Below are 25,940 nucleotides of genomic sequence, written 5' to 3'. Positions count from 1 at the left end.
CCCGGTAATTGGTGCTACTGATTGGGCAGACTGTCACACCTGACTCCAGGTAAATGGATGGTGGAAAGCCATCTCAACCACGGAGGACCGTAAGTTTCTGAGCCCTGTCCTAAATAATGCTAATCTATTGATTTCTACATGCTTAATGTGGTTTGTGTGCCCAGGTTTTTACACAGGCTTACTGTCAGGCAGGGCTGGTCCCTTTTCCGGATACAGTTTATGCAGCTGCCGTACATGCTGTCCGTGATAATAATACAACCCAAACCTCAAGATGATGTCCCCTGATAAACTGTTTATTGCCTCCATCTTCAGTCTGTGTCATTCAAGGCTTATTGTGCTCTTTAAGAAAGTGAGTTGTGCTCCTCCCGTTAGTCTTCACAAATCATGCGTTGACCTGCCACTAAAAAAACTCCAAACCTCTAGTGAGAAACCTTTCCTTTACTGTCTGATCTTCACTTCCTCTCCAGTCTTTCCAAAGACTGCATCCTGATATTCAGACCTCCGCTCTGTTATCACAGATGTCTTGCCGATATCCGCTCTGGGAAGACCGCCAAAGTAGGTTTTACAATTCACTTTAAAAATACAGATTTTTGCAACCCGTTCACTGCCAGCTGACGCACTATGATGTGGTTTTAAAAATGTCCATAAGAGGGCAGCAGATCAGCATTCCAGAAAATTGTATTATTATTTTTCCTGAGGGAAGGGAAGCTATTGCTCAGTATCATGAAGTAATTTGATCTGATCACCCCCCCCCCCCTTCCTTAATTCTTGAAGGCAGGTCTAACAAAATCCTGTCTTTTGTGAAATAACGGCTAGCTAACATTGCAGTATTAATATCAGGAATATCACGTTTCACAGCAAGAAGGTACTTAAAGCCATTCATGTTAAGTACCTCCTCTGTAAATGGCTCAGTATGGCGGTGTTGTCTTAAGAACTGGCGGTGGAATCACCGTCTTTGATTTCTGTGGCAAATTAAACAGCTCAGAACTCAGAGAGTAGCCAGACAATTTGCATTGAAAGGGCTGGCCTCAGTTTGTAAAATAATATTACTCCCCTTGGGATGGGAACAGAGACCTAATCAGCTATCCAACATGCTGAGTGATACATTGTTCACAGTGTTCTCTATCAGAAATGACTAATGATGGCATTAGAGGGGTAACAATGGCGCACTACTCAGTCACGGATCAATCATTCAGTAATCCTTTTTTGAAAATATATGCCCCGAATGCCGGGCCCCCTCTTGCATTAAACAAACTTAAGTATGATAAACGCCATTATGATAAGCAAAATGAAGCAATCAGTAACCATGGATACAGTGGAGTGTGCGGCCCTTGGGCTGCTCGGTGGCTCGTCCTGTTAAAGCACGGTTCCAGTGTTCTTTGAAATATTTCAGTGTCAAATCTTAACTGTGCCAGTGAGGACTACAGCCGGCAGCTCTTCAGGATGACGTACAGTTGGCTGAAGCATTGCCCAGGAATGGCAGTCGGATTCCAGCAACTCATGGCTGATCCAGGCACCCAAGTCCATCCACTGAGCTGTACATGAGGAGTCTTCCTCCGACTCACATCTGTGCAAACCTGACCTGTGAACTGTGCTGTGATAAGAAGATATGATGCAGCAATGGAGAAGGCTTTAATAAAGTCTGCAGTCCTTCATCCTTCATGTTGTAAGATCACAAAATATATGATTAGAGTGTTAACTGACTTTTTAATGCTGATGTAATAGCCATTACTGGTAATTGACTTGCATTTAGAACACTGACTTAAGGATGATTAAACCCCATATGATGTGCATATTCATTGGGGGAGTGGACTACAAACAGACGTTTCCATTTTGTCCTCTGGTAGCAAAAAAAAAAGAAAAAAGAAAAAGGACAGAATCCATAAATGACTGCCTGCACTTTATTCCCTAAGCTGCGGGGCTGTGAGATTTTTCTGTCTCCTGTGGCGGCCGGTTGCCAGGTGCTGACTCACATTTGCGGGTTCGGGCCTGACAAAAACACGGTCCAAACCCTCTGCCGGAGCTCTCCGCAGTAGCCTACACACGTCGCAACGGCTTCCAGCTGCAAGACAAAGAACCGCGCGACGGCCTCGCGGCGAGGCTTCATCACTCGTTCCGTCTACGAGGGCGCTTCCAATTTTACCCCACAACCAAACGGCCTAAGCTGTGTTTAAATATTCATTACTGCTATAGCGATTTCCCCCTCAAGTTACACAGTTAACCTTCATTATTGAACACGTTATTGGTTTCTCAACAGAGTTTGAAGCATTTAAAAGTTTAATTCTGGTAATTAAACAGGCATAATGAGATGCTTATTCTGCCTCTTTTTTATCCCGCAGCAAGTGCAGAAACTAATTCACATAGCAGCACACGATCAAGCTGTGATGGTTTCTTTTTCAATTTTAGGTGAAATCAGCAAGGAAGAATTATATGGGAACAGCAGCTGTCACTGTTGCACTAAAGAAGTTAACATCATAGATGTAGTTCTTAAAACCTGGATTGACTAGCTAACTAAGAAAACTCTTTGCCTTTGGTCTTTAGATAAACTCAAATGCAATATTTAATTAAAGTTGGAATTAAGAGATGTCTTGGGAGAAGTAATGCTGGGCTGTGATTAGGGTCAGTGCAAGGCTAAAAGGAACACTGTAGCTTTTATTGCCTTGGAATGGGTTTATAAACTCTCTTATACTAATCAGAATTACGCCAACATATTTATTCCGCGTTCATGCACTGTAGCCCCATTAAAACCTGCAGGATAAAACAGAAAAGGATTTTGTAACGAAAGTGCCAATTCTTTTTTTGTTCAAAGGCCACAGGAGTCAAACTCAACCCTGACACAAGATACCACTACACACCAAGTACTCTCCTCACTTTAACAAATGTGGGGTGGACTAAATATGTGGGTCTAAATCTGAACATCTCGTGTTACGTCTGATGGCCCGAATGTCGATATATCTTGAACAACATTCCTTAAATGACACGCCTGTCTCTTCTGTGGCACTCATGCACCCTCCATTGTGCGGAGCAGGGCTGAGGGCAGGGCAGCAGAGCGTTTGAGGCTTGAGCGTGAGCGTGCTGATCTTCATGTGTGACGCACCAGAGCTCCTGTGGGCGCACAGTGCTGGCGTGTGGAGGGTGAATGAGACTGTCAGGGTTATTAATCGCAGGCCGCGGGTGCTGTTATCTGTAGCTGTTCTTCCTCTTAGCCTCCTGCAGGGGGTCACGCTCTCAGGTGTATTAATCAGAACCTCCCTCCTCCTCCTCTTCACATCTGTGTGACCGTGGGGGTGTCACCTACTGATTACCGACCCCTTCTGCCTCAAGTGCCCAATGTGCATCTGTGATTTGGTTTTAAATATATAGATTTGTATTCTTGCTGTTACTGTCATTCGTTTTCATTCATTCATTTTGATAAGATATATGTAAGTAATATATCTGTACAATAACTGGGTGTGGTGAAATGGTTTTTCTAGGTTGGTCCATCCCTTTTCTCACTTTGAACACCTCTGCAGGGCCCTGGGGGGAGGCATTATGGATTTCATCGCTGAGGGGAAGCTGGTTCTGATCAATGGGCAGCATGTTGCAGTGCCAGCTATGTTTCTAATATCAACATTAGCATTATTATTTCACATTGAAATGTTGATTCCCAAAACGTTTGACTTAGATAATTAAAAGTGTCACTGGGAGATTAAATTGAGTTGACTTTGTGAAAATGCTAGACTCCAAGTACTTTTGGAATCAGATTAATGTCCAGCGCTTCACACAGCACAAAGCACAGTTAGATTGAGAAATGTTTTTGGGCTGTTGAATTATACCTACACTATGATTATAGGAACATAAATATTTGTTTGGCTTTGCCAGCTTAGCTTGGCTGCAGCGGGAAAAGGAGCTGTGGTTCAGGGGAGAGGACCTGCAGCGATGAGCACAAACATATTTAATGGGTCTTTGAGAGTAAATATGGGTAAATGAAAAAGAATAATGAAAGAAACCTAAAAAACCAAACAGCAGCTGAAATCAGAACTGTAGTGGTGTCTCCATAGACCCAAGATGGTGATGAACTTATTTTGGAAGTTTTAATGTAAGTTTTCATTTTATTTTAATTGAGCCAATTAGGTGCATTGTACACAATTTCTAAAACGACACATATAGCTACAAACAATTGGCCCAGTGAGCATCATCTCCTGACAGTAATTTAAATGTTGTGCTACAAGCTTCTGTGTTATACAGTACATACCTGCGTGAATACATAATAAGTCGTTCCAGGGATTGGGGACAACAGGCCTATGTAGGTTTTAGGTAAACAAACTGGCACCTTTGGCCTTTGGCACATGAACGGAGAGTGCGTTATTTCATATGTGATAGCTGTAAAAGAGATTGTGCTTTCAGAATTATATTACACTGCACATCAGACTACTATCTTTAATAAAATACCCCTCTTCACTTTTAAGCAATCTTACACACCCTTATTACATCGTAAGTCCTGTTCCTGTACCCCAGCACAACATTGTGTAATATGCAGCAGGGCCTCCGATGGGGGGGGGACACTTAGTCAGGGGGGCTCAATGGAGGCCCAGTATATTGTGTAACTATTTTTAATGTGTTACAAAATACATTGGGGGTCAGGAGTGCTACCTTTTTTCTTTTTTGTCCCAATTGTGGCCCTAATGTTTAGAACATGGTTGGGATTATATTTAGGTTAGTGTTTTGACTTGGTAAAGGGTTCATTGTAATGTATTTGGATTTTGTTTACTTACATCAGTCAATGTGTAATAAGGAATTATATCTCTGAGTAACAATGACTAGTTAAATTGGATGGAAATAAGCATTATTTTGTAAAATGACAAAATATTGCTATATAAAACAAAAAAGCCTAGCTATAAACATAGGCTATATGTCAAATGTATGCTAACCAATTTTGTAATTACTTAAATTAGAGCAGCTTAATTATATTGTCTGTTGCTTCAATAAAAAACATTACATACCATCTGTTTCCTATGACCTGACAAAAGGCGAGAAATTAAATGTCATTTTGCTTGGCAAGCAGCAGTGTGTTTTCTACATATGCAAAATAAAGAACACACTTAAGCTCCACACTAAAAAATGAGCTCTTTGAGCATATCTGTTAGTGCAGATCATAAGTGTATTCTTTATTCATTTTGGTTTTCAAGACCAGTATAATGAAATGGCCAGACTCCAGAGTAGCAGTATCAGACTACCTTGAATGCCTGGTGTTTTTACTACTACTGCTGCTGCTCCTACTGTTACTACTGCAACAACTTCTGCTGCTAATACTACTACTCCTGCAACTACTGCTGCTACTACTACTACTACTACTACTACTACTACTACTGCTGATACTGCAGCGGATAGAGGGATGAATGGTGAAGGGCACAATTATTCTTCACGGAGACCATTCCATGGACACACTTGAGTTGGTGGGAACTGAGTCATTCACGGGATCCGTTCTGCAGCGTTCTTTAAATCCGAACTGCTTCCCACAGGCAATCTTTGCATTACTAACAGAACAGGGATTAAACTACACAATATTCAGTTTTTTTTGTTTTGAGTGCCAGTGTGGTGTAATATTTAGGGAAATGACCATACTGTAGATACAGAAGGTCTTAGGTCCCTTTGGAGAGGAAGCCATAAATGGATAATATCAAATATGCTGTGTAGACATTTCACATGAAGACATCAAATTAGCAGCAAAAAAGAATCGCTCCGGCATCCATTTATGATTAATGGTTCTGAAGGAAGTGACAAGAAAATTAAAAATTCGTGAAAAAAGAATAAATCGTTACAATTAAGTTTCACACACTAAAATGATCATGCTTATTTGTGCCAGAAAACAGAAACATGACCATATAAAATACAAAATGTGGGATGTCTGTAAGCCTGCTTAGTATAGGATGAACATTTCTAATGAAAAGGCACTGTGTTCTAATGGGGAGAGGGGGACGTTCTTGTAGAAGAGAAACAATAGAATATGAATGTAGAAATGAAACGAGAGCTCTATTAACCCCCGGTGGCCTCAGTGAAGCATTACCCACCGGAGAATGAGCGTCTGATCTGCATAATGAGAACTAGGGGCGGACAAAGGGCCTTGGGAGAGCGGTGCTAATCGAGAGACGGATGCGCAGACCGACCGAGGCGCGGGCCCCCGTTAGAGGCAGACAGCAAATAAGTCGAACGAGGCCCGGCGACCCCTACGCGCAGGTGACAGATCATTCATTACCGTGATTAAAATGTGGGAAGTCTACCTCGACGGCTTCCGTCAGAGTCTATTAGCATTCAAAGCGCTTGATTAAAACTGTCTGCATTAAACCGTATTTAACTACGGGAGACTAGGGGGAGATAATGTACTCTACTCCTCGCCATCCCGAGGGAGGGTTTGGATAGGCTACCCCTCCATCTCCGTATAAAACATCCCGAATAAACCCCCTAAACCTTCATCTCAGTCTCCCTATCAACGGTATCATCCTCCTCTGGTGAATAACGTCATCGTCACCCAACACCTTCTCCATTCATCATAGTCAGGAATGCGAGCGTGAATGTGGAATATGGCAGTGCGTAAATGAGTGCATATGAAATGATTCATTGCGAGAAGAAATTAAGCGGCGCTCTTTAACATATGTGCTCTTAATTATGGAAATCGGGTGTCGCCTCAGAAACAGCAGCGCGGCTCAGTGCACGGTTCTAAATCACTTTGATGAGAAGCAAACAAACACTCGCTTTGTGAAGATAACCAGCTCTCGTCTCTCTCCGGGAAATGCATGTGTTTATTTGATGCTCCTCACGGCCCAAATATACTCAAAGCTGCCGTCTATGCGACTTAATTACACAGAATATCACAACTATAGTCTACATTACAGTCCAGTAAATCTTTGGGCTGCAGGCCTACATCCGTTCATCTGTTTGGCAAATGTTAACTCCAAATGTTAACTCCATGGAAGTGATTATAGCTATTTGGAAATCAGTCTACTTTTCCGTAATACAGAGGCATACGTTTAGAAGGTAATCCCTTCGTTAGCACAATTGTGCTAGCAAACGAAAGGTTGAATTGGACTGATCCTGGCTTTACCTCATTAGAAATAATGAATACTACCAGAGAAATGCATCTTCCTGGAAGCATTTACGCGTATTTCTATTGGCCGTGGCCGACGTCGCTGTAAAATACAATTGTAAGACGCAACGGAATTGCTGAAACGCTGGTAGCTGATTGCACTCACAAATTAATTATGATCCAAATACAATTAGGATAGTGTAATTAATGGACTGTAATTAGGTATGACACGAGTGCCTTCCTAATGGCAGCTGCAAGTTTAATCGCAGAATCTGCACTAATTTCAGAGCTGGACCACATGCAGACACAGGTGTAAAACACACCCAAAACAATGGTTTACTTTTAAACAATTATGGACAAAAACAAAATATGGTTGCACACAATATTATTACGTATATGGGACTTCAACTGATTAGGACTTGTACTACCAAGTAATGAATCAATTGAAGTTCAGTATGCATGCATGCGTATACAGTGTTTGTATGTATGCATGTATGCATATAGGCTATATGAATATATACCAGACAAAATAATGTGAATTTCTGCCCAATACATATTTTATAATATAAATAAATCCTATATTAAAACAAGCTGTGATAGGTGCGCCATGGCTCAGGCAGTAAGAGCAGTCGTCTGGCAGTCGGAGGGTTGCCGGTTCGATCCCCCGCCCGGACTGTGTCGAAGTGTCCCTGAGCAAGACACCTAACCCCCAAATGCTCCTGACGAGCTGGTCGGGGCCTTGCATGGCAGCCAATCGCTGTCAGTGTGCTAGTGTGTGTATGAATGGGTGAATGAGAAGCATCAATTGTACAGCACTTTGGATAAAGGGGCTATATAAATGCCAACCATTTACCATTTAGGTGGCCTAGATGCTACTGTAATGGCAAGGTCACATCCCGAAAGAGGGGCCAGTAGTGTGTGTTCTTTGGGGTAGAGAACCATGCCACGTGGGAGAGAAGGCCAAAAGAGTGGAGGAGAATGACACCTTCACCCTGTACACATCCAATCGCACAGAACCATCACAGCCAATCGGCTTTAACCCTTTAAGGGCAGGCTTCGTGGAAACTTTTTTCTTTCAAATTTCCAAAGTTCCACAATCCAATTGCTTTCAATCATCAATGGCGATTGTATAAAGTACTCCCACACTGATACGAGCTCATTGATGCTAAAAATGATATCATAGCACATTATTAGAATATGATCATCCATTTGCTAGACTATAAGATTCAGTATATTTCCCTATAATTGTGTGATATATTGTACATAATGTTTACTGATAAAGGATTATATAGGGCTGTGTGGGAACCACGATTCTCCCCCTTGTTTTGATGGGTGGCGACTCAAATTCACCAATTAAATTTGTTTGGACAGATTTCTCAAGAGGTAGTTAAATGTCAATGCCATGTAAAAATAAATGTAAATTCATTCTTTGAGTTCCTGCTTCGTTCACAGATCAGCACGATTGCTCTATTGACTCACATCCTTGGCTTCCTTTCAGATCTATACACAAATAACAGCCAGGACCCATCCTCTGCGGATTTAACAGGACTAATGTGTGTTTTTCAGGCGGCTGGTTCAGTCCATTTGTCAGTGTTTTTGTGGGGACAGAAATTTAAATTGCACATTCAAGTGATGTGAAATCTATACGCGTGCCATTTGCATTTCCTTTGACATGTAGATTATGCATATTAATTTTGCAGAGAGGACTGAAAGCTGGAATCACTGAAAGGCTTGTGTGACACGCTCCTGACTTGTACAGGACAATAGGTGACCCTTCTGTTCCAAAAGTCCATTTGTGTTATACAGCAAGACACGTACTGTGTATGCATTGTGTGTGTGTGTGTGTGTGTGTGTGTGGAATATATCCAAACAAAGAGATGTATTCCATCTCATTTTCTTTCTGTGTGTGTGTGTGTGTGTGTGTATACACACACACACACACACACAGACATACACACATTGACAGACTTGTGCTAATATGCCATTTACTGATACAATAAAAAAAAAACTTGGGCTGTATTAGAGTTCATTTAATATGATCGTAGAGATAACATTCTCTTTATTTTTATCTTTTTTCTGAAAAACAAAAAGGTTTTTGTAATCCTCTCGCGATAACATTTCAGAATTCTGTACAAGATAAAAAGAAAGCACTGCTGAAGGTACAGAGTAGAATCTCAACCTAGAAAAAAAACTTCAAAATAAAAAATAGAAGAGGTTTACAATAGAAATTAGTAGTAGGACATTGTCTGAAGTGCAATGGCATATCTTGAATGAGTTTAAAAGTGGAAAAAAATGAAATAAAAATACTTCTCTATTTTAAACAAACAGTCATTTCTTTACAGAGTAGAGCCAGAATAATCTGATGTATTTAAACCTGTAAAAACATATTTACAAATAACCATGTTTTCATATATATTTTTCATTATCACATGTACGTCAGCACCAGTACAAAATAAAACCCAAAATAAAAGTAATAAAACAACAACAACAACTAAAAAGAAAAAAAAAAAGAAAAGAAATATAATGTCTACATTTGACTTGGTCCCGGATCCACAATATTTGGAGGAAGCTTTGAAGGACAGTCCAACCAATTCTTCACGGACTAAACTGTGAGATGGCTGCCCACAACACCATCAGACACTGAAGTGGTTCTCTTCTTTCTTTTTCAAAGGTTTGCATTTTCTCTGAAGCTGGACATATGCACCCCCTACCACCGCCTACAGAACTAGAGCATCATGGGAATATACCGCAACAGAGCAACAAGGAAGGCCTGAGAGACAGGTCTTTAATAGGAAACAACATGTGAATGCCCATTTGCACACTCCCATTTGTACATCATGACATGAAAATGAAACAGAATTCTGAAAAGGGGGGATAGACATTCATTGATGCAGTTAATATATATATATATATATATATATATATATATATATATATATATATATATATATATATATATATATATATATATATATATATGGAATACATTAGTGACTTGGCCAAGTGAAGGCTTTTTGGTTTGTTAGTCAGAGACTTCTGTGTGATATCTTCAAGCGCTAAATATCAGTTTATTTGAAGTTGAGTTCTGAACATCATTAAATACACTGGAACCAGTTCTAACTGGACTTTACTAGCTCCAACTATACCTTTAAAATCACGATATGAATATGTAGTTCTGCTTCTCATTCAGATAACACTGAAGCCAGTAAACAAGCCTTCGCTCATTTTATAATTTCACACAGACCTCGATCACCGTCAGTGTGCGACAAAGGAAGGACTGTTCAGGTACGCAACAGAACTGGTGGCACCAAAATCTCAATTGAACACAGAAGTAGTGTAAAGATTCAACACACCCTTCCCCCCTCCCCTTCAGTCTTATACAATTGAAAAATCTGAGGAACGGCTCTGAATGTGGTGTCTGGGGTGAACACTGGCGAAGCAGCGCTGTGAAGTCACGCTGCAGTCCTACAGGGCTGCCGGAAACCACGGAGACAGCAGCCTGATTGTCGGAGGGAACAAAGCTCAGCCCACAATGCTCTCCGTTGTGACAATGGCCTGCAGAACTCGGGGGGTGGGGATTTTACTTAACCACGCCCCCTTTTTCAGAGTGAGAGACAACAGCACCATTCACACACTGGAAGCACTCCAAGGCCACCTCCTGCTCCCCACCAAAGGCCACCCCACCTCCTGCTCCTGCGATTCCTGCCCATCCATCTGATATCTGATCCCCCCCCCCCCGTTAACACACGTTAAAATCTACGTTTGGACAATGCGGGAGCAGAGGCTTCTTCTGAACAGAGCAGACTGATTTCTCCTGCCTGGGCAGAGCATGATCTTTCAGCCGGGGTCCCTCCCTAGTGCCAGCCAGCTCACAGGACACACAACTTACTGCGCATTCTCCTCGAAAAGAGGTTTCTCAGACTCACACACCTGCTAACGACTGCACAGGTACAGCTGAGGAATACACCTTTTCACAAGTCCCAACTGTATAGTACAGAATTGTGATTTCAACAAAAAAGGTAAAATCTCCCCTTGTTTTCAGAAAAATAAAACCAAAATGCAACCTCATTTATACCAGGGAGAAAACAAACTTCCGTATAATAGCAAGGAATATATTTGAATGCTTACATTTCAAACAGCCGAGTTGTTTCAGGACATGTGAATTAGCTTTGCTCTATCAGAAACGGTCGCCCGCGGTGGCTGACACCTTCGGTTTCTACGGCTCGGTCGTCTGGGCGGAAGCAGATACGCTCTGCCGTGCCGCTCCCCTAGCTGTCGTTACACTCGTTTTGTTTTCTCTTCCCCCGCTCCCGCTCCCGCTCCCGCTCCCTCTCCCTCTCCCTCAGAGCTCTGGGAAGCCGCCGGGTCCCTCGCAGTGCGCCGCGGAGATGCCTCGCGCCGGTTGCCTAGCGACTGCCCGCCCCGACAGAGCGTGCGCGAGCGTTCCTGTTTCACCGCATCAAACAGCACACAAACGCAGAGGAAACGTGAGCCCCCGAACAGCACACAAACGCAGAGGAAACGTGAGCCCCCGAACAGCACACAAACGCAGAGGAAACGTGAGCCCCCGAACAGCACACAAACTCAGAGGAAACGTGAGCCCCCGAACAGCACACAAACGCAGAGGAAACGTGAGCCCCCGAACACAACACAAAACAACACTAAAATGATTTTTTTGGAAAGAAATGACTCGAGTATCAGGAATTGCTTTGCTCTGCTATGAAGTACAGCAAATACACTTAAAATGCCAAGATAGCTGATGCCCTATATGAAGATGGCTATGGTGGTTCTGACTGTTGTGACACACTAAATCTAAGGGGACAGGCCATTGACCAGAACAAATATTTGAAAAAATAAAATAAAATAAAAATAATCGCCAATAAAGTATCTTTTTAAAATGTACCTTGCATCACCCCCTCCCTCCCAAATCGTGCCACTTGAAATTCATCCAGAGACGGATTCCAAGATATAGATATAGTTTATAAGGGTTGATTTAAAATCTATAGAATTTTGCCATTTTTCATTTTTTTAAAAACCCAAAAGAAAATGAGCTCCAAAAGCCCCAGTAGGAGTGATCACCCTGACCCACCTCCACAGAGAGGAGGTGCTCTTTAACTTACCATGACAGCACAGACGAGAGACACAAAACAGGTTGGATTTTTTCAGCTCAGTAATGTTTTACAAAACAAAAACCTATAGTCTTTTATCTGTTTTTTTTTTTACTCTCTTTTTAAAATTTTGTTTTAAATCCCTCTCTCTCCCCCCCACCCCTCCCCGCTTTCTCCCGCAGCCGACGGCGAGCTCGACCCTGTTCCCGTTCGCTATTGGCTGGGGAAGAACTCGTCCATCCACCCGTCCGTGGAGTCCAGCTCCGCCCCGTCGGGCAGGTTAAAGGAGCCGGCGCTGGCTGGTTGGCTGCCGTAGCTGTACGTCAGGTCCTGACTGGCTGTCCGCTGGTAGCCCTGGGGCTGCCCGCCCTGCACGTACGACCCCCCCGTCCCCGCCATGGTCTGCCCCGGGCCCTGGCTAAACGGAGTCATGTTGGGCACGCCCTGGCCCATGCCAGTCATTACCATGGGCCGGGGCTGGTTGGTCCTTGGCTGCCCTGACATGTGGGGTACCATCTGCCCGCCCATGGCAGGGTTCATGGCCCTGGGGTCCACCATGGTCTGCCCCATCCCTTGAGGAAAGTGCTGCTTGGCCATGCGGGGCTGCCCCGCCTGCATGCCGTAGCCCGGCCCGCTGTTACTGAAGGCCACCATTTCGGCGCTAGTCCGGCCGCCCATGGCCTGTAACGTCTGCTGCTGCTGCTGCTGCGCCCAGCCGGCCGGCCCCGGGTGCCCGCCCCCTCCCATCATGCTCTGCAGTCTCTGCGCCTGGGCTTTGGCCATGGGCGGGCCCACGGCCGGGCCCTTCATCTGCTGCTGCGCCAGGGCGGGGTTCATCATCATGCCCTGGCCGTACCCCCCCACCATGCCCACCGCCGGGCCCCCCCCGCCCGGCGGTCTCTGGCCCTGGGGCGCGCTGTGGGGCGGCAGGCCCATGCCGCTTTGGTTGGGGTGCTGCAGCATCTGGCTCATGGCCGGGTTGAGGGGGTACATGCCCTGCTGGGCCTGGGGGGGGCCGCTGTACCCCAGCGCCATCTCGGACTGAGGCCCCGACGACGGCATGGAGGACGGGGTCTGCACCGTCGTCATGGGGATCATGCCCTGGCTCTGCTGCTGCTGCTGCTGCTGCTGCTGTGCGAGCAGGCGTGCGTTTCGGATGCTCTGCAGGGCCTGGTTCCTGGCCGCCAGCTCCTGCGGCGTGCCTGAGGACGAAAAGCAGGGAGAAGCATGAATAACAAATAAACTCACACATAAAAATACACAATCAAGGCGAGATCCTTGATTCAAACTTTCAATTTCCACTTAGCAGACACCTCCTGTACTTGGGTGACTTATACAGCCAGGAGACGATGCATTATTCATGTTTACAGCTACAGCTATTTACTGAAGCAATTCTGGGCAGGTATTGCACTGTCTAGAGGGGCACGGCCACATCTCATCGACGATTCAAACCTGCAACCTCCTTATATAACGTTCTCTAACCCTTCACTCCACACACCAAATATCCAGATCAAGAAAACGAGTCAATGTCCAGAAATCCTTCATCTTGCAGTCCCTTTCTCTTCTGTATTCTGTCGTTATTCCGACACATTAGCCAGGCATGCGATGGCTAGGCTATTTGTCCCAGAACCTGGTAGGATTTTGATGTGGTTTTAAATGGCTTTATAGGGCTTTACAGTGATGAGCTGTACTAGAGGAATGACTATTGAGTTGGACTGTGTTATCCTGTGTTTACCCATAGGGCCTCTTTTGTAATTATCACTACTGCTAGGTGTCATTAGCCACTTGTGGCTACTGTGAGATTCTTAGTGTGTGGCGTTGATAATCTGATGTTCATCTGCCGGCAAACTGAGCTAAACTGCCAGGATCTAAATCCCTTTTCTCGTCCAACTTTGTCATAGGAGACAGGCCAATTTCTTACTTGCCGCCAATTTTCGGTTCTCGACTTTGACAAATACAGCTTTGTAATGCTATTCGCTCGGCAGCCGGTAAGTGCGTGCGGTGGAGAAATCGCGAACGGCCTTATCAAAACCCATTTCTCGCAAACAACTTCCACTACGCATTTCCAACTTTATTGCCGCGTACAGGGGAGTAAATCAACGCCGCAGTGGAGCCCAGGCGAGCGCCGCCCCTCCATTAGCCCGGGGACGCTCTGCCTGTCAGTGATCCGAGTTGACTCGACGGAACAGTTGAGATCTGGGGCAGGTTGCCGTGGCAACAAGCACAGTCGGAGAAAGAGGGAGGGAGAGCGAGAGAGTGAGAGAGAGAGAGAGACAGAAGGGGGGGGTGAGGGCATATATTTCAGACACACTGGGCTCTCGTGAGATGTGCAGAATTGCTACTCCTAGGTTACAAATGACCTTACGCAATACACCGGGGCTGTCTCGATAGAATTCCAGAGCGTTGATGGAGTCGCCGAAAAACAGCCCCCCCCCCCCCTTCGGATTAGATCTAATATAGTATCCATGGAAACGTGGAAAAAAAAAAAAATCGATAGGAAGAGACACATTTACCCTCCAGGAGGGCGCTGTTGGCAGTTGCCGGTGGTGGACCACCATTAATCTGGAACATCGAGCCTGCAATGATATACTGTGAGGTAAATAAAGGGTGTCTGATAGACACTGTGAGGGACTTCACAGTGCCAAACCCATCCCCCCTCCACCCCTGGGACATCACAGAGCCAAAATCCCCCACCCCCCCCCTCCTCTGCGCATTCCGAGGCCTTCACTGGGCGGTCAACAGCATCAACCGCAAGCTAAACTATGAGTAAACAAAAACCCAACCGAGGAGAAAATACTTTAAACAGCACAGAGGACGAGAGCATCCAGAAATATAACTCCATAAAGTGTGTAGTCAAGACAAAACAAGCATTTCATTTCAGAAAAAACTAAAATAATCCTTTTTGGCAGGCTGATTTAGAGAACAGTCCAAGGTCACAGTTAAATATACTATCTAAAGCCTTTGCATTATGAAGGCGTGGAGGCCAGCTCAGGTGCATATCTGTGGCATGGAGGCCAGCTCAGGTGGATATCTGTGACATGAAGGCCAGATCAGGTGGATATCTGTGACATGGAGGCCAGATCAGGTGGATATCTGTGACATGAAGGCCAGATCAGGTGGATATCTGTGACATGGAGGCCAGATCAGGTGCATATCTGTGGCATGGAGGCCAGATCAGGTGCATATCTGTGGCATGGAGGCCAGATCAGGTGGATATCTGTGGACGGCTGTGGAAGGATTATGATTGTATGTGCAGCAGGGGGAGTGCGGGGGCTTGATGACAGGGAAGGTGTAATCAGGGAAAGCGTTCTGCTCCGTCTCCATTCCTCCCGCTGTCGTGCGGTGCCACTTCAGCCTGCGGGGGGGAATTTTCATCAAGAGCCCCGCCAGGTCCTCACGCCAGCGCTCGAGGGGCTCGTCCCTACGGAAGGGGCCGGGTTAATTACGCCTGCCGACGTAGTGGAGGTAAACACAGCGACCGTGAGCCCAAACTCACACAGCTTCCCCTTTAGTCCGTTCTGATTTCACGCAAGTGTCTGTCTGTCTGTCTGTCTGTCTGTCTGTCTGTCTGTCAGTCTGTCTGTCTGTCTGTCTGTCTGTTTGTTTGCGTGTGGTTTTGGAGGAAATTGTAATTGCCTCCACAGGACTGAACCCACTGAGTGTGGAGGCCAGTAAAATATTCAGCAAATGGTGATACCTAATGGACTGGCTCAGTGCCACTGTGGTTGGAACTCTGGAATTGGCCCAGCACCCAGGAGGGAGAGTGCACTCCTACAGAAGTTCAGTCTGCACCACATCCTTGGCACGGACCCTGTAAGGAGCCGGTGAGCTCCGTCCAACACCCGAGTCCTGTCAGAAGAGAAATCTGTTCCCCGGCATATCAAATGCATCTCCTTCTCACACCGCTTTGCTTTTGATGTTTCTGTAAATGTCTGTTGTAAATGTCTGTGTTATTTTGTCTGCCTGGCTTCCGGAAAATGCCGCCATTTTGGCCGGATCTCTCTTGAAAAAAGAAAACCATGATCGCAACATACTCACCTAGCAAAATAAAGGTCGAAAAAATATATTTTTAAAAGACTTAGCAGTAGTGATTAGACGTGGTACTACTGCCCATTTCAGACCACAGAATTTGGGATAACCTCCAGCGCTCTTGCACATCCAGGTTCCAACAGCACGTCATCATAAGCGGGGACCGTCAACTGGAACCCCAAGTGGGCACAGGGAGAACATACAAACTCCACACAGAAGGGCTCAAGCTGGGATTCAGTGAGGTGACAGTGCATCACAGTGCCGCTCCACACTATAAATGGGTAACCATTGGTGAACTGGACAGAATGACAGGGTAGCCTCCCCCCTCCTCCTCACCCGAGCCCAAAAAATGTGCCTCTTACCCTGGAACTGGTTAACCTGCTGGACTGGGTAGGGGTTCCGCTGTTGCTGCGGTAACTGCCGGGGCAGGTGCTGCTGCTGCTGCTGCTGCTGTAACTGGGAAGAGAAGAGGACAAAATGGCGGCGCGTGAGGCAGGAGTTTCAGCACATTCAGTCCTGTGCCATAACTCTCCAGTGTGATAAATCACCAGCCGCCATATACAGGGGACAACACCAGCAGGGAGGACAGGGAATGCCACAGATGCGATTGGAAACGACGAACTGCACAACAGAATATAATCGAAACACAATAGGAAAATGCTACTGTTTCAAGGCATTTGCCGAACATTCACTTTTCACCATGATCATGAGGACCCAAAAAATGTCTTGAGGCATAAAATCCTTTGCACATCATCGCTTACTTAATAATGAACCCTTTCACTAAGCAGCACAGCAGCGAATATACAAGTTAATAAAAAAAATCAACGATGATTTTGCTGACAAAAAGATCCATGATAAAAGGCTAACAAAATAACAAAAAAGAGGTGCTCATGTGGATGTGTTGCCGTAGGAACGGCAGGCTGAGATCTCTGTGAGACGCAGTGGGCTGTTTGGTGTACTTCAACACTCTGTGTACAACCAGTGCATTCCCCTGCAGAAACAATTCACTGAAACGCTGATACAGCTAATTACCAAATATCATATATAAATATAATATTCCCCTCAAGTGGAGATATTCAGGCACATTTCAGACATCTTCTGTTTATGGACTACACTCCATTATTGATTTAAGCCATATGCATATAAGATTTCATTATGAGAAGTAATCCTTTCTGAAGGAAATACTAAATTATTTTTATGCACTGTATTAGTACAATTTACACTGCTACAGTTTCCCTCTCCAGTATTTCAAGCTCGCCTCTATACAGACAAGGGTAGGTCACACACGCACGCACGCATCGCCTGTCAACGTATACCACAAATGGTACATAACAGCACGGTAAGGCTACAGTGAACTTGCGATGCAGCTAGACTGGAATGCCGGTGGATATTCTATGAACATGCAGGCTGCCATTTTGAATGGACCCAATGCGTCGGCGAGCAGTCGGCTCACAGCTCAGCGCGTGCGTCCGCTGAGAATGAAACACTGCTCAGTGGAGCTTTGCGGTAATTTACACGCCGTATTAGAGAGAGAAACTAATGGGACGTCCTACATTAGCGCACAGCGGGGTGCATAAAGGCAGGCTGGGAGGAGGATGGGCGGCTACGACACAGGTCTCCCTGGCTTCTCATGAGCGTGCGAGCGTGCGAGCGTGCGTGTGTGTGTGTGTGTGTGTGTGTGTGTGTGTGTGTGTGTGTGTGTGTGTGTGTGTGTGTGTGTGTGGGGAGGGGCTTTGTTGTGAAATTAGCTCAGAGACAAAAGCGGTGACACAGAGCTGGGCCTCTGGCAGGGTTACACCATGTTTACTACACAGTTATGCCATTGTTACACCATGATCACTGTATGGTGACATGGTTACAGCATGATCACTGTATGGTTGCATGGTTACATGGTTACACCATGATCACTGTATGGTGACATGGTTACACCATGATCACTGTATGGTGACATGGTTACAGCATGATCACTGTATGGTGACATGGTTACACCATGATCACTGTATGGTGACATGGTTACAGCATGATCACTGTATGGTGACATGGTTACAGCATGATCACTGTATGGTGACATGGTTACAGCATGATCACTGTATGGTGACATGGTTACAGCATGATCACTGTATGGTGACATGGTTACACCATGATCACTGTATGGTGACATGGTTACAGCATGATCACTGTATGGTGACATGGTTACAGCATGATCACTGTATGGTGACATGGTTACAGCATGATCACTGTATGGTGACATGGTTACAGCATGATCACTGTATGGTGACATGGTTACAGCACGATTACGTGGTGGTTACTGAGCGGTTAAAGTGGGTACGTGGTGGTTACTGAGTGGTTAAAGTGCGGTTTGTCTCTCAGGTACGTGGTGGTTACTGAGTGGTTAAAGTGCGGTTTGTCTCTCAGGTACGTGGTGGTTACTGAGTGGTTAAAGTGCGGTTTGTCCCACAGGTACGTGGTGGTTACTGAGCGGTTAAAGTGCGGTTTGTCTCAGGTATGTGGTGGTTAGTGCTCTACCTGCTCGGCCAGGAGCTGCTGCTGTTGCTGCTGCTGCCGCTGCTCCCGCAGGATCTGCTGCTGTTCCATCAGGTGCAGCTGCACGCGCTTCTCCTGCTCCATCTGCATCATCTGCTTCATCATGGCCGCCTGCTGCTGGTTGCCCAGGTAACCCGGCGCCCCTGGGTTGGCGTTGGACCCTGGAGCCACTCCTCCTGGGCCCGGCAGGGGAGGCTGTACCCCACCGGACTGCCGCGAGATACCCACAACACCCTGCTCCTGAGAAAGAGAGAGAGAGCGAGGGAAGGGGGGGGGGGATACATATATTAGAGCTAACATTACACATTACAACCAATGTTGAGTGTAACACACATTACAGCCGACGTTGAATGTAACACCCATTACAGCTAACATTGAGTGTTACAGCACATTTCAACTCACGTTGGGCAGCATCTATTATTCCCAATGAATATTTGCGACGGCTCACATTCAATAAAACTAAAACAATCAGTACAGATAAAGTCATCCGCTGCATTAACCGATGCGCTCACAGTAAGGCGGCCATTGTTCAAGGCATCCATATTGTTCAAGGCATCCATTTCACCAAGTGGATTAGAAACAATGGCCACTTGAGATCGGTCTTGCCTCCGAAAGAACAAAAACTCCTGATGAAAATGAACCGTGCGCAAAGCTATCAAAGCGCACTAGCCGCGTTTGACAGAAACACAACACAGGTGAGAGAGTCGTGGCGGTAATTCACAGCTTATGGTAAAACGGGATGAACAGGGCCATTCACGGCACGTGGCCGCTGGTGTTTAACAATAAGCCTGCATTGTCTCCTCCACCGGGGAGGACACACAGAGCATGTGGTCGGGAGACGCATGCCCGGCACAATGTTTGATTTTCAGACCTATTCAGTCTAATCAAGGCCAGGAACATGATTCATAATTCATAACAAGCAGAAAAGGATTAGGCGTAATGGCGCATCTGCGATAGCCCAACAGGCAGTTGGTTTTGTGTGCTGCTCTTGTGTGGACAGAAATATCCCCACTCTGTGCTGTACATGAACTGGAGATTAGGCCGTGAACACAACTTTAAAACAACACTAAAACTACATGAAGCATGAGCAACATGTGTCAGACTGACGGCCTAGAACAGGACTGCCGTTCCTGGAGATCTACCATCCTGTAGGTCAAACCTTAATTTGGCACACCTTATTCTACTAATTAGTAGCTTGACAAGATCTCGTAACTGTTGAATGAGGCGTGCTTTCTCGAGCCAAGTCAGAATAAAATGTGTACAGGTGGTGGTGAAAACCTACAGGAGGGTAGATCTCCAGGAACTGGGTTCGGCTACCCTTGATGATATCATTAATACTCAAATCTGGCCCTTAATTGGGTTTTCTTTTCTCCCAGGTAATTAGCTGCACAATTCCTGCTACTGATTGGCCATATTGTCTTCACACCTGACTCCCAGGTAAAGCGAGTGTGGGGAAACCAACACTGGACCTCCCACCAGCAGGGGGCAATGACACAACATACCCTCCCAGTCAGGTAAGACCTGCTGTTGTTAACTGTACATTTTATCAGACCCGGAATCCACTGCAACTCTCATCCCCTGCTCATCCCAGTAGATTATGCCCACATGGGAAAATTCAAATTTTCCAACCCAGCTGTTCCTAAACCCTGTTCAGGTCTGCCGTAATAAAGGTTCTCACTCCAACCCCAACAAAGCACACCCCATTCAACAGTTCTCATTGAGTACAATTAGTACAATTGGGTGTACCAAATGAGGGTTGGAATGAAAAGCTACAGGACAGTAGATCTCCGGGAACAGAGTTGGGCAGCCTTGCTGTAAAGTGTTCTAACTTCTGTCAAAATGAGAACAGCTCCAGTGGACCGGTGGGGGGGGGAACTGATCCCCCCCAGACGCCCTCTTTCCCCCGCTGGGGTGAGTTGTGCGATAGCGCGCACGAGGTTGCCAGGTGGAGTGGTTCTTTCTCAGGATGCCAGCTGCGGGAGAGAAGACTCAAACACTTGACTCTGCCGCAGACGGAGATGCAGGTGTTTCGCATACCGCTTTGACGGTTAAAAAGATCTGCTGCGCCTCCATCACTTAACACGAGCTGCCCCTCCCCCCTTCTGAAAATGACACATCCGCCGTGGCTACAAGCAGCTGCACACGCGCACACACACACACACACACACACACACACACACACACCCAATAAACACACACTCGCGCACACAGAAGTGCATGCACACACACCGAGCCATCTACAGCTGACCGAACGAACAAACAAACAAACGCAGGAACAGCTTCCCTTCAGCACAGCAGAAAGTGGCAGAGTGAGTTATTCACAAGAGTACTCGTGAGTCATCAGCCCCTTCACCAGATCCCCACACTGCATTTGATAAAGATACGACCGCATTTCAGAACGGAAACCGCTCAAAAGGCCAGCGATGGCGAGAGATGGAGACTGCCTGCCTGCTGGGTTAGGTCGCAGGACGACGACATGCTAAAAAAATCAAGAGGTATGTACATGTCTTGAACATCATTTATCGACAGAAGAGACAACCGTTCAGTATGTCTCACATCGTACGACAAAAGGGCATTTTCTTGTTGCCAAAATTGCATCTTTCTTCATGAGTCTGTGTCACATGGAATATTGCATTTCAAACACAAAGCAACACACGGGAGCAGACAGGAAAAAAACCCAGCCTGCTCGAGGAAACCAGAGAAACCTCTCAGCTGGAGCCAATCAGAGGGGAACCTGCAACGGCACCCTCCTGCCAGAAGGTGGCGACATTGCGCCACTTCACCGGCCTCCTCCTCCCCTCTCCTCTCCCCGGCCTTTTCCCAGCAGATGGCTTAATCATGGCCGGTGTAATATACGTCTCCTCTTCCTCTTGGATAATGTGTCTGAGGCTGGGCTGCAGCGCTGGAGTGTGACGGCGGAAGAGCAGGTAGCTTGGCAACTGCCGCTATAATCGCGAACAGATGGCGCTCATGGCGAATGATGGACATGGCCGCTCCGCAGCCCCGAGACAACCCGCCAAGGGCTCCCGCGGGAACAGAAGCCCTCCTCTCCGCTCCCGATGAGTTCCTCTCCCACCGCCATCCATCTCCTCCCCCCCCCCCCCCCCCCCCACCTCACGCACACCCGTGAAATCACCGCACCGCCCCCCGTGTCTCCACCCCTGTCCCTTACCCTTTCTCTCTGAAGAACACCATCTTTACTCCTATAATGCAATATTCTCAACCCCCGAGTCCTGAACCCAGCGCTGCCTGTAGCACACGGACGTGTGCGCTCCCTCGCCTGGTTCCTGGTTTGGGGGCCGACGCGCGGCGGGTTTGGGGGCTGAAGCGCGGCGGGTTTGGGGGCTGAAGAGCGGCGGGTTTGGGGGCTGAAGAGCGGCGGGTTTGGGGGCTGAAGAGCGGCGGGTTTGGGGGCTGAAGCGCGGCGGGTTTGGGGGCTGAAGCGCGGCGGGTTTGGCGGGTTTGGGGGCCGACGCGCGGCGGGTTTGGGGGCCGACGCGCGGCGGGTTTGGGGGCTGACGCGCGGCGGGTTTGGGGGCTGAAGAGCGGCGGGTTTGGGGGCTGAAGCGCGGCGGGTTCGGGGGCCGACGCGCGGCGGGTTTGGGGGCTGAAGCGTGGCGGGTTTGGGGGCTGAAGCGTGGCGGGTTTGGGGGCTGAAGAGCGGCGGGTTTGGGGGCTGAAGCGCAGCGGGTTTGGGGGCTGAAGAGCGGCGGGTTTGGGGGCTGAAGCGCGGCGGGTTTGGGGGCTGAAGCGCAGCGGGTTTGGGGGCTGAAGAGCGGCGGGTTTGGGGGCTGAAGAGCGGCGGGTTTGGGGGCTGAAGCGCGGCGGGTTTGGGGGCTGAAGCGCGGCGGTTTGGCGGGTTTGGGGGCCGACGCGCGGCGGGTTTGGGGGCCGACGCGCGGCGGGTTTGGGGGCTGACGCGCGGCGGGTTTGGGGGCTGAAGCGCGGCGGGTTTGCGGATGGCGGTTGAGCGCTCTCGTCCAGCACGCCCACCGGGTTTGGCTCTACCTGCGCGGCTCTCTGTGCGATGGTGAGCATCAGCTGTCAGGCTAATGAGCAACTGTTCACCGCTCATTTCCACCCTTAATTAGAGTCTAGGTAAACATTTATGTAGTCAGGATCATAGCAGGAGTCTTTGGGGGGGGGGGGGGGGGGGAGAGAGAAAAAGAACTTAAGGTTCGCAAATTAAAAATAAACAATATGCTGCGCTTGACGATGATTAATCCGTACTCCAACCAGAGCGTCTTTAAATACAGCTGTAACATATGGAGACGTGCATTCCGCATTTTCCATTATGAATGAGACTTAACCACGGGAAGAGCAACAAAGACGCATGAACTGAAATCCTATTCCAAGCCCTACACTCCACCAGCGATGGCGCTGGCCTCCAAACATATGCGGAGCTGAGGGCAGGAAGAGCCATGGTGACGGGGTGCAGTGAGTTACGCGGAGAAATGGCCAGATGGACAGCGCGCTGGAGAAGACCGACGGTACAGGTGAAACGCCCCTCTGCGACGGGGCCCTGTGTGGTTTGTGATTCGTGGAAAGTGGCTGTTCATGAGGGGCAGTGCATTCTGGGAGCTTCCTCCTGATCCAGAGCACAATCCCCTGCTAACCTGCGTCAAGCAAGCATCAAGAACCTCAATCCTGCACCAGCACAGCAATATGCTCTGAACAGCCACCAGTTAATAAATAGCAAGTCACTGTGTGCAAGAGGAAAAAAAGTCAGCCTTTTGGTAAAGGAATGGGGAGGCGTGGGGGAAGGCACATTCCATATGTGCGTGTACATGCGTGCGTGCGTGGGTGCGCGCGTGTGTGTGTGTGTGTGTGTGTGTGTGTGTGTAGGGTTGGGTCAGATAAATGAATGAGTATTGCAGCTCAGTTCATGGGTTAAACTCGAGCTTCTACTGTAGATGGGATAACAGAAGATGGGGTAAAAGAGGCGGTGTGCACAGGGAAAACTCACTGAAGCGGCATTAGCTGAACTCTGGTGTTAAGGGGATCTTTATTAGTGTGCGGGTCAGAGTGTTACATAAGCCTCCAATTAGGTTCAAGGGGCGGAGCCTGGGGGCCTCTTTTCAGCCAGACACAGCTCCATAAACTCTGCCTGACACTTGCTGCAGAACCGCCCCCTCCCTCCCTCCCTCCCTCCCTCCCTCCCTCCCTCCCTCCGTCTCTCTCTCTCTGTCTCTCTCCCTCTCTCTGGAGTGGAGCTGGCAGCATCAGCACAGGAGTGTAGAGGGAGATGAATGAGGAAAAAAGACAAGAGAGAGGAAAGAAAGAAGGGGATGAGACATCGGGAGAAAAAAGGAGGGGTGAGAGAGGGAGAGAGAGACATAGGATTAAAAGAGAAAAAGAGTGGGAGGAGAATGAGAGGGGGAGAAAGAGGAAGAGTGGTTGAGGGAAAGAGGGACGGAGCAGAGAAGGAGAGAGGGAGCAAAAGAGGAGAGGGGGAGAAATAGAGATGACAGAGGGAGAGTGGGAGAGAAGAGGATAGAAAGAGAGGGACAGAGAGAGAGAGAGAGAGGGGGGGGGGGCTGAAGGCAGGCGGGGAAGGATAGGCAGTCATTGAGTTAATAAACCTGCCTCCCGCACAACAATTAACCCCCCCCCCCCCCCCACGCCGCAATGCAAAGTGGACCAGCTTATCGCCTCTATTGATTAACGGCGTCCAAAGCCCTGCCAGAGGATCTGGGGGCCGTGCTCCCAGCACACCTCTAAATAAGGGACATGGGGCCGGCCCGGGAACACTGTCACCAGGAGAGAGACGGATGGAGAGAGCGAGGGAGGGAGAGGGAAGGAGGGAGAGAGGGGGAGGGAGGGAGGGAGGGGGAGAGACTAAGGGAGGGAGAGAGAGAGAGAGAGGGGGGAGGGAGTAGGATTCTCACCCCACTCCTCATCCGTACTCGCGCCACCTTGCGCTTCTTTGTCCTCCTTCAGTGAGACGCCGCGTTAGGAGACGCGACAAGCCCGTGGTGGGGAACACGTGTTGGCTAACTGAGGCAGGGGGGAGCGCTACCTTAGCCTGCGCTGCGGGTTAGGACAACAGCAGCACGGCCATATGAAAACGATGCGATGCCTGCATACGGGATGACCCGAGCAGATGGCGGCGCAAGGCTTTAGCAGAAACAGCAGACATCCCCAGACTGCTGGCTGAAGACCGGGGCCAGTGCGCAGCCCTGCGCTGGCGTGTGCTAATCCGGGTCAGCGTCAGGAGCCGCGGAACAGAGGCTGAGGTCGGGGAACGTGCTCAGTGTATCGCAGGGGGCCAGTACGGGCTGCTGGGGGGGGGGGAGCGAGACCAATGAGAGTCCTCGTGGCTGGTCACATGATCTGTGTTGGGCGCACTACACACCCACAGAAGTATTCATGCCCATGACTACACCTCCTGCCACATGCAAAACTTCACTTCTATTGCATTACCAGACTTCCCCACTGACTCCTCATAATGGATCAGTGACAAGATAATGATCATAATAATACTAATAATAATAATACATACAACTACTATCCAAGTATTATTATTATCAACAAGTAATGATACAACTACAACAATACTAGTACAACAGCGGCAACAATAATAGCTACAAAAACCGTAGTAGAGCTTTAATATTAGCAGGAATAGTTTAGTAATATCCAGGGTAAATCATCAAATATAGCACATCACATTTCCCATAGTATGGACCTGGTACCTGGATCCTGAATACCTGGTTAAGCACCTATGTAAGGGCCCATTGGGACGTGAACCTGTCACCTTCTGCCTAGCTCCGGTAGGTGTGAGGTCTTATCCCCAACCTGACTAAACGCAGCTAACACTTTGGCCTCATGTCACAACGATGCGTTATGGACCAGAAACATTTAACACTGTCTGTCCGTGTTTTTGTCATTACTGACACTGCTAAGGGACTTCAGAGATGCAGAAGCATTGTAAAGGCTCACTGACACAGAGCAGATAACAGCTCTGATATGACGCAGGGACTCAGATGATTGACAGAAGGAGGATTGAATTTCATTTCTGGAAGGAGTGCTCCAACTGATGCATCTAGCACCCCTGAGCCACCTCCGATTGGGCAGCTGCCTTGCTGGGGCGGGGGGGACAGCCAGCCAGCCCCCCCCCCCCCCCCCCCCATATGGGCCCCTGGTTGCTACGGGCAGCCAGAGGGAGGAGAAGAGCAGGGATTCCTCTGCTTCTGCTG

General features: G+C 47.8%; 1 protein-coding gene across 1 annotated transcript in view; it reads right to left on the bottom strand.

The window, feature by feature from the left end:
• Positions 1–11,384: 11,384 nt before the first annotated feature.
• Positions 11,385–25,940, bottom strand: part of maml3 (mastermind-like transcriptional coactivator 3) — a 179,163-nt gene continuing 164,607 nt past the window's right edge. The window contains exons 3-5 of the mRNA XM_061246109.1: positions 18,727–18,984; positions 16,563–16,650; positions 11,385–13,373 (exon numbers count right to left, since the gene is read on the bottom strand). Coding sequence (XP_061102093.1) covers positions 12,385–13,373; positions 16,563–16,650; positions 18,727–18,984 — 1,335 coding nt within the window. The 3' untranslated portion in view covers positions 11,385–12,384. The remainder of the gene's footprint in view (positions 13,374–16,562; positions 16,651–18,726; positions 18,985–25,940) is intronic.

The sequence above is a fragment of the Conger conger genome, chromosome 6, assembly GCF_963514075.1.
Source record: "Conger conger chromosome 6, fConCon1.1, whole genome shotgun sequence".
Taxonomy (NCBI): domain Eukaryota; kingdom Metazoa; phylum Chordata; class Actinopteri; order Anguilliformes; family Congridae; genus Conger; species Conger conger.
Note: the sequence above shows the minus strand (reverse complement) of the source record. Positions and strands in the feature narration are given on the sequence as shown.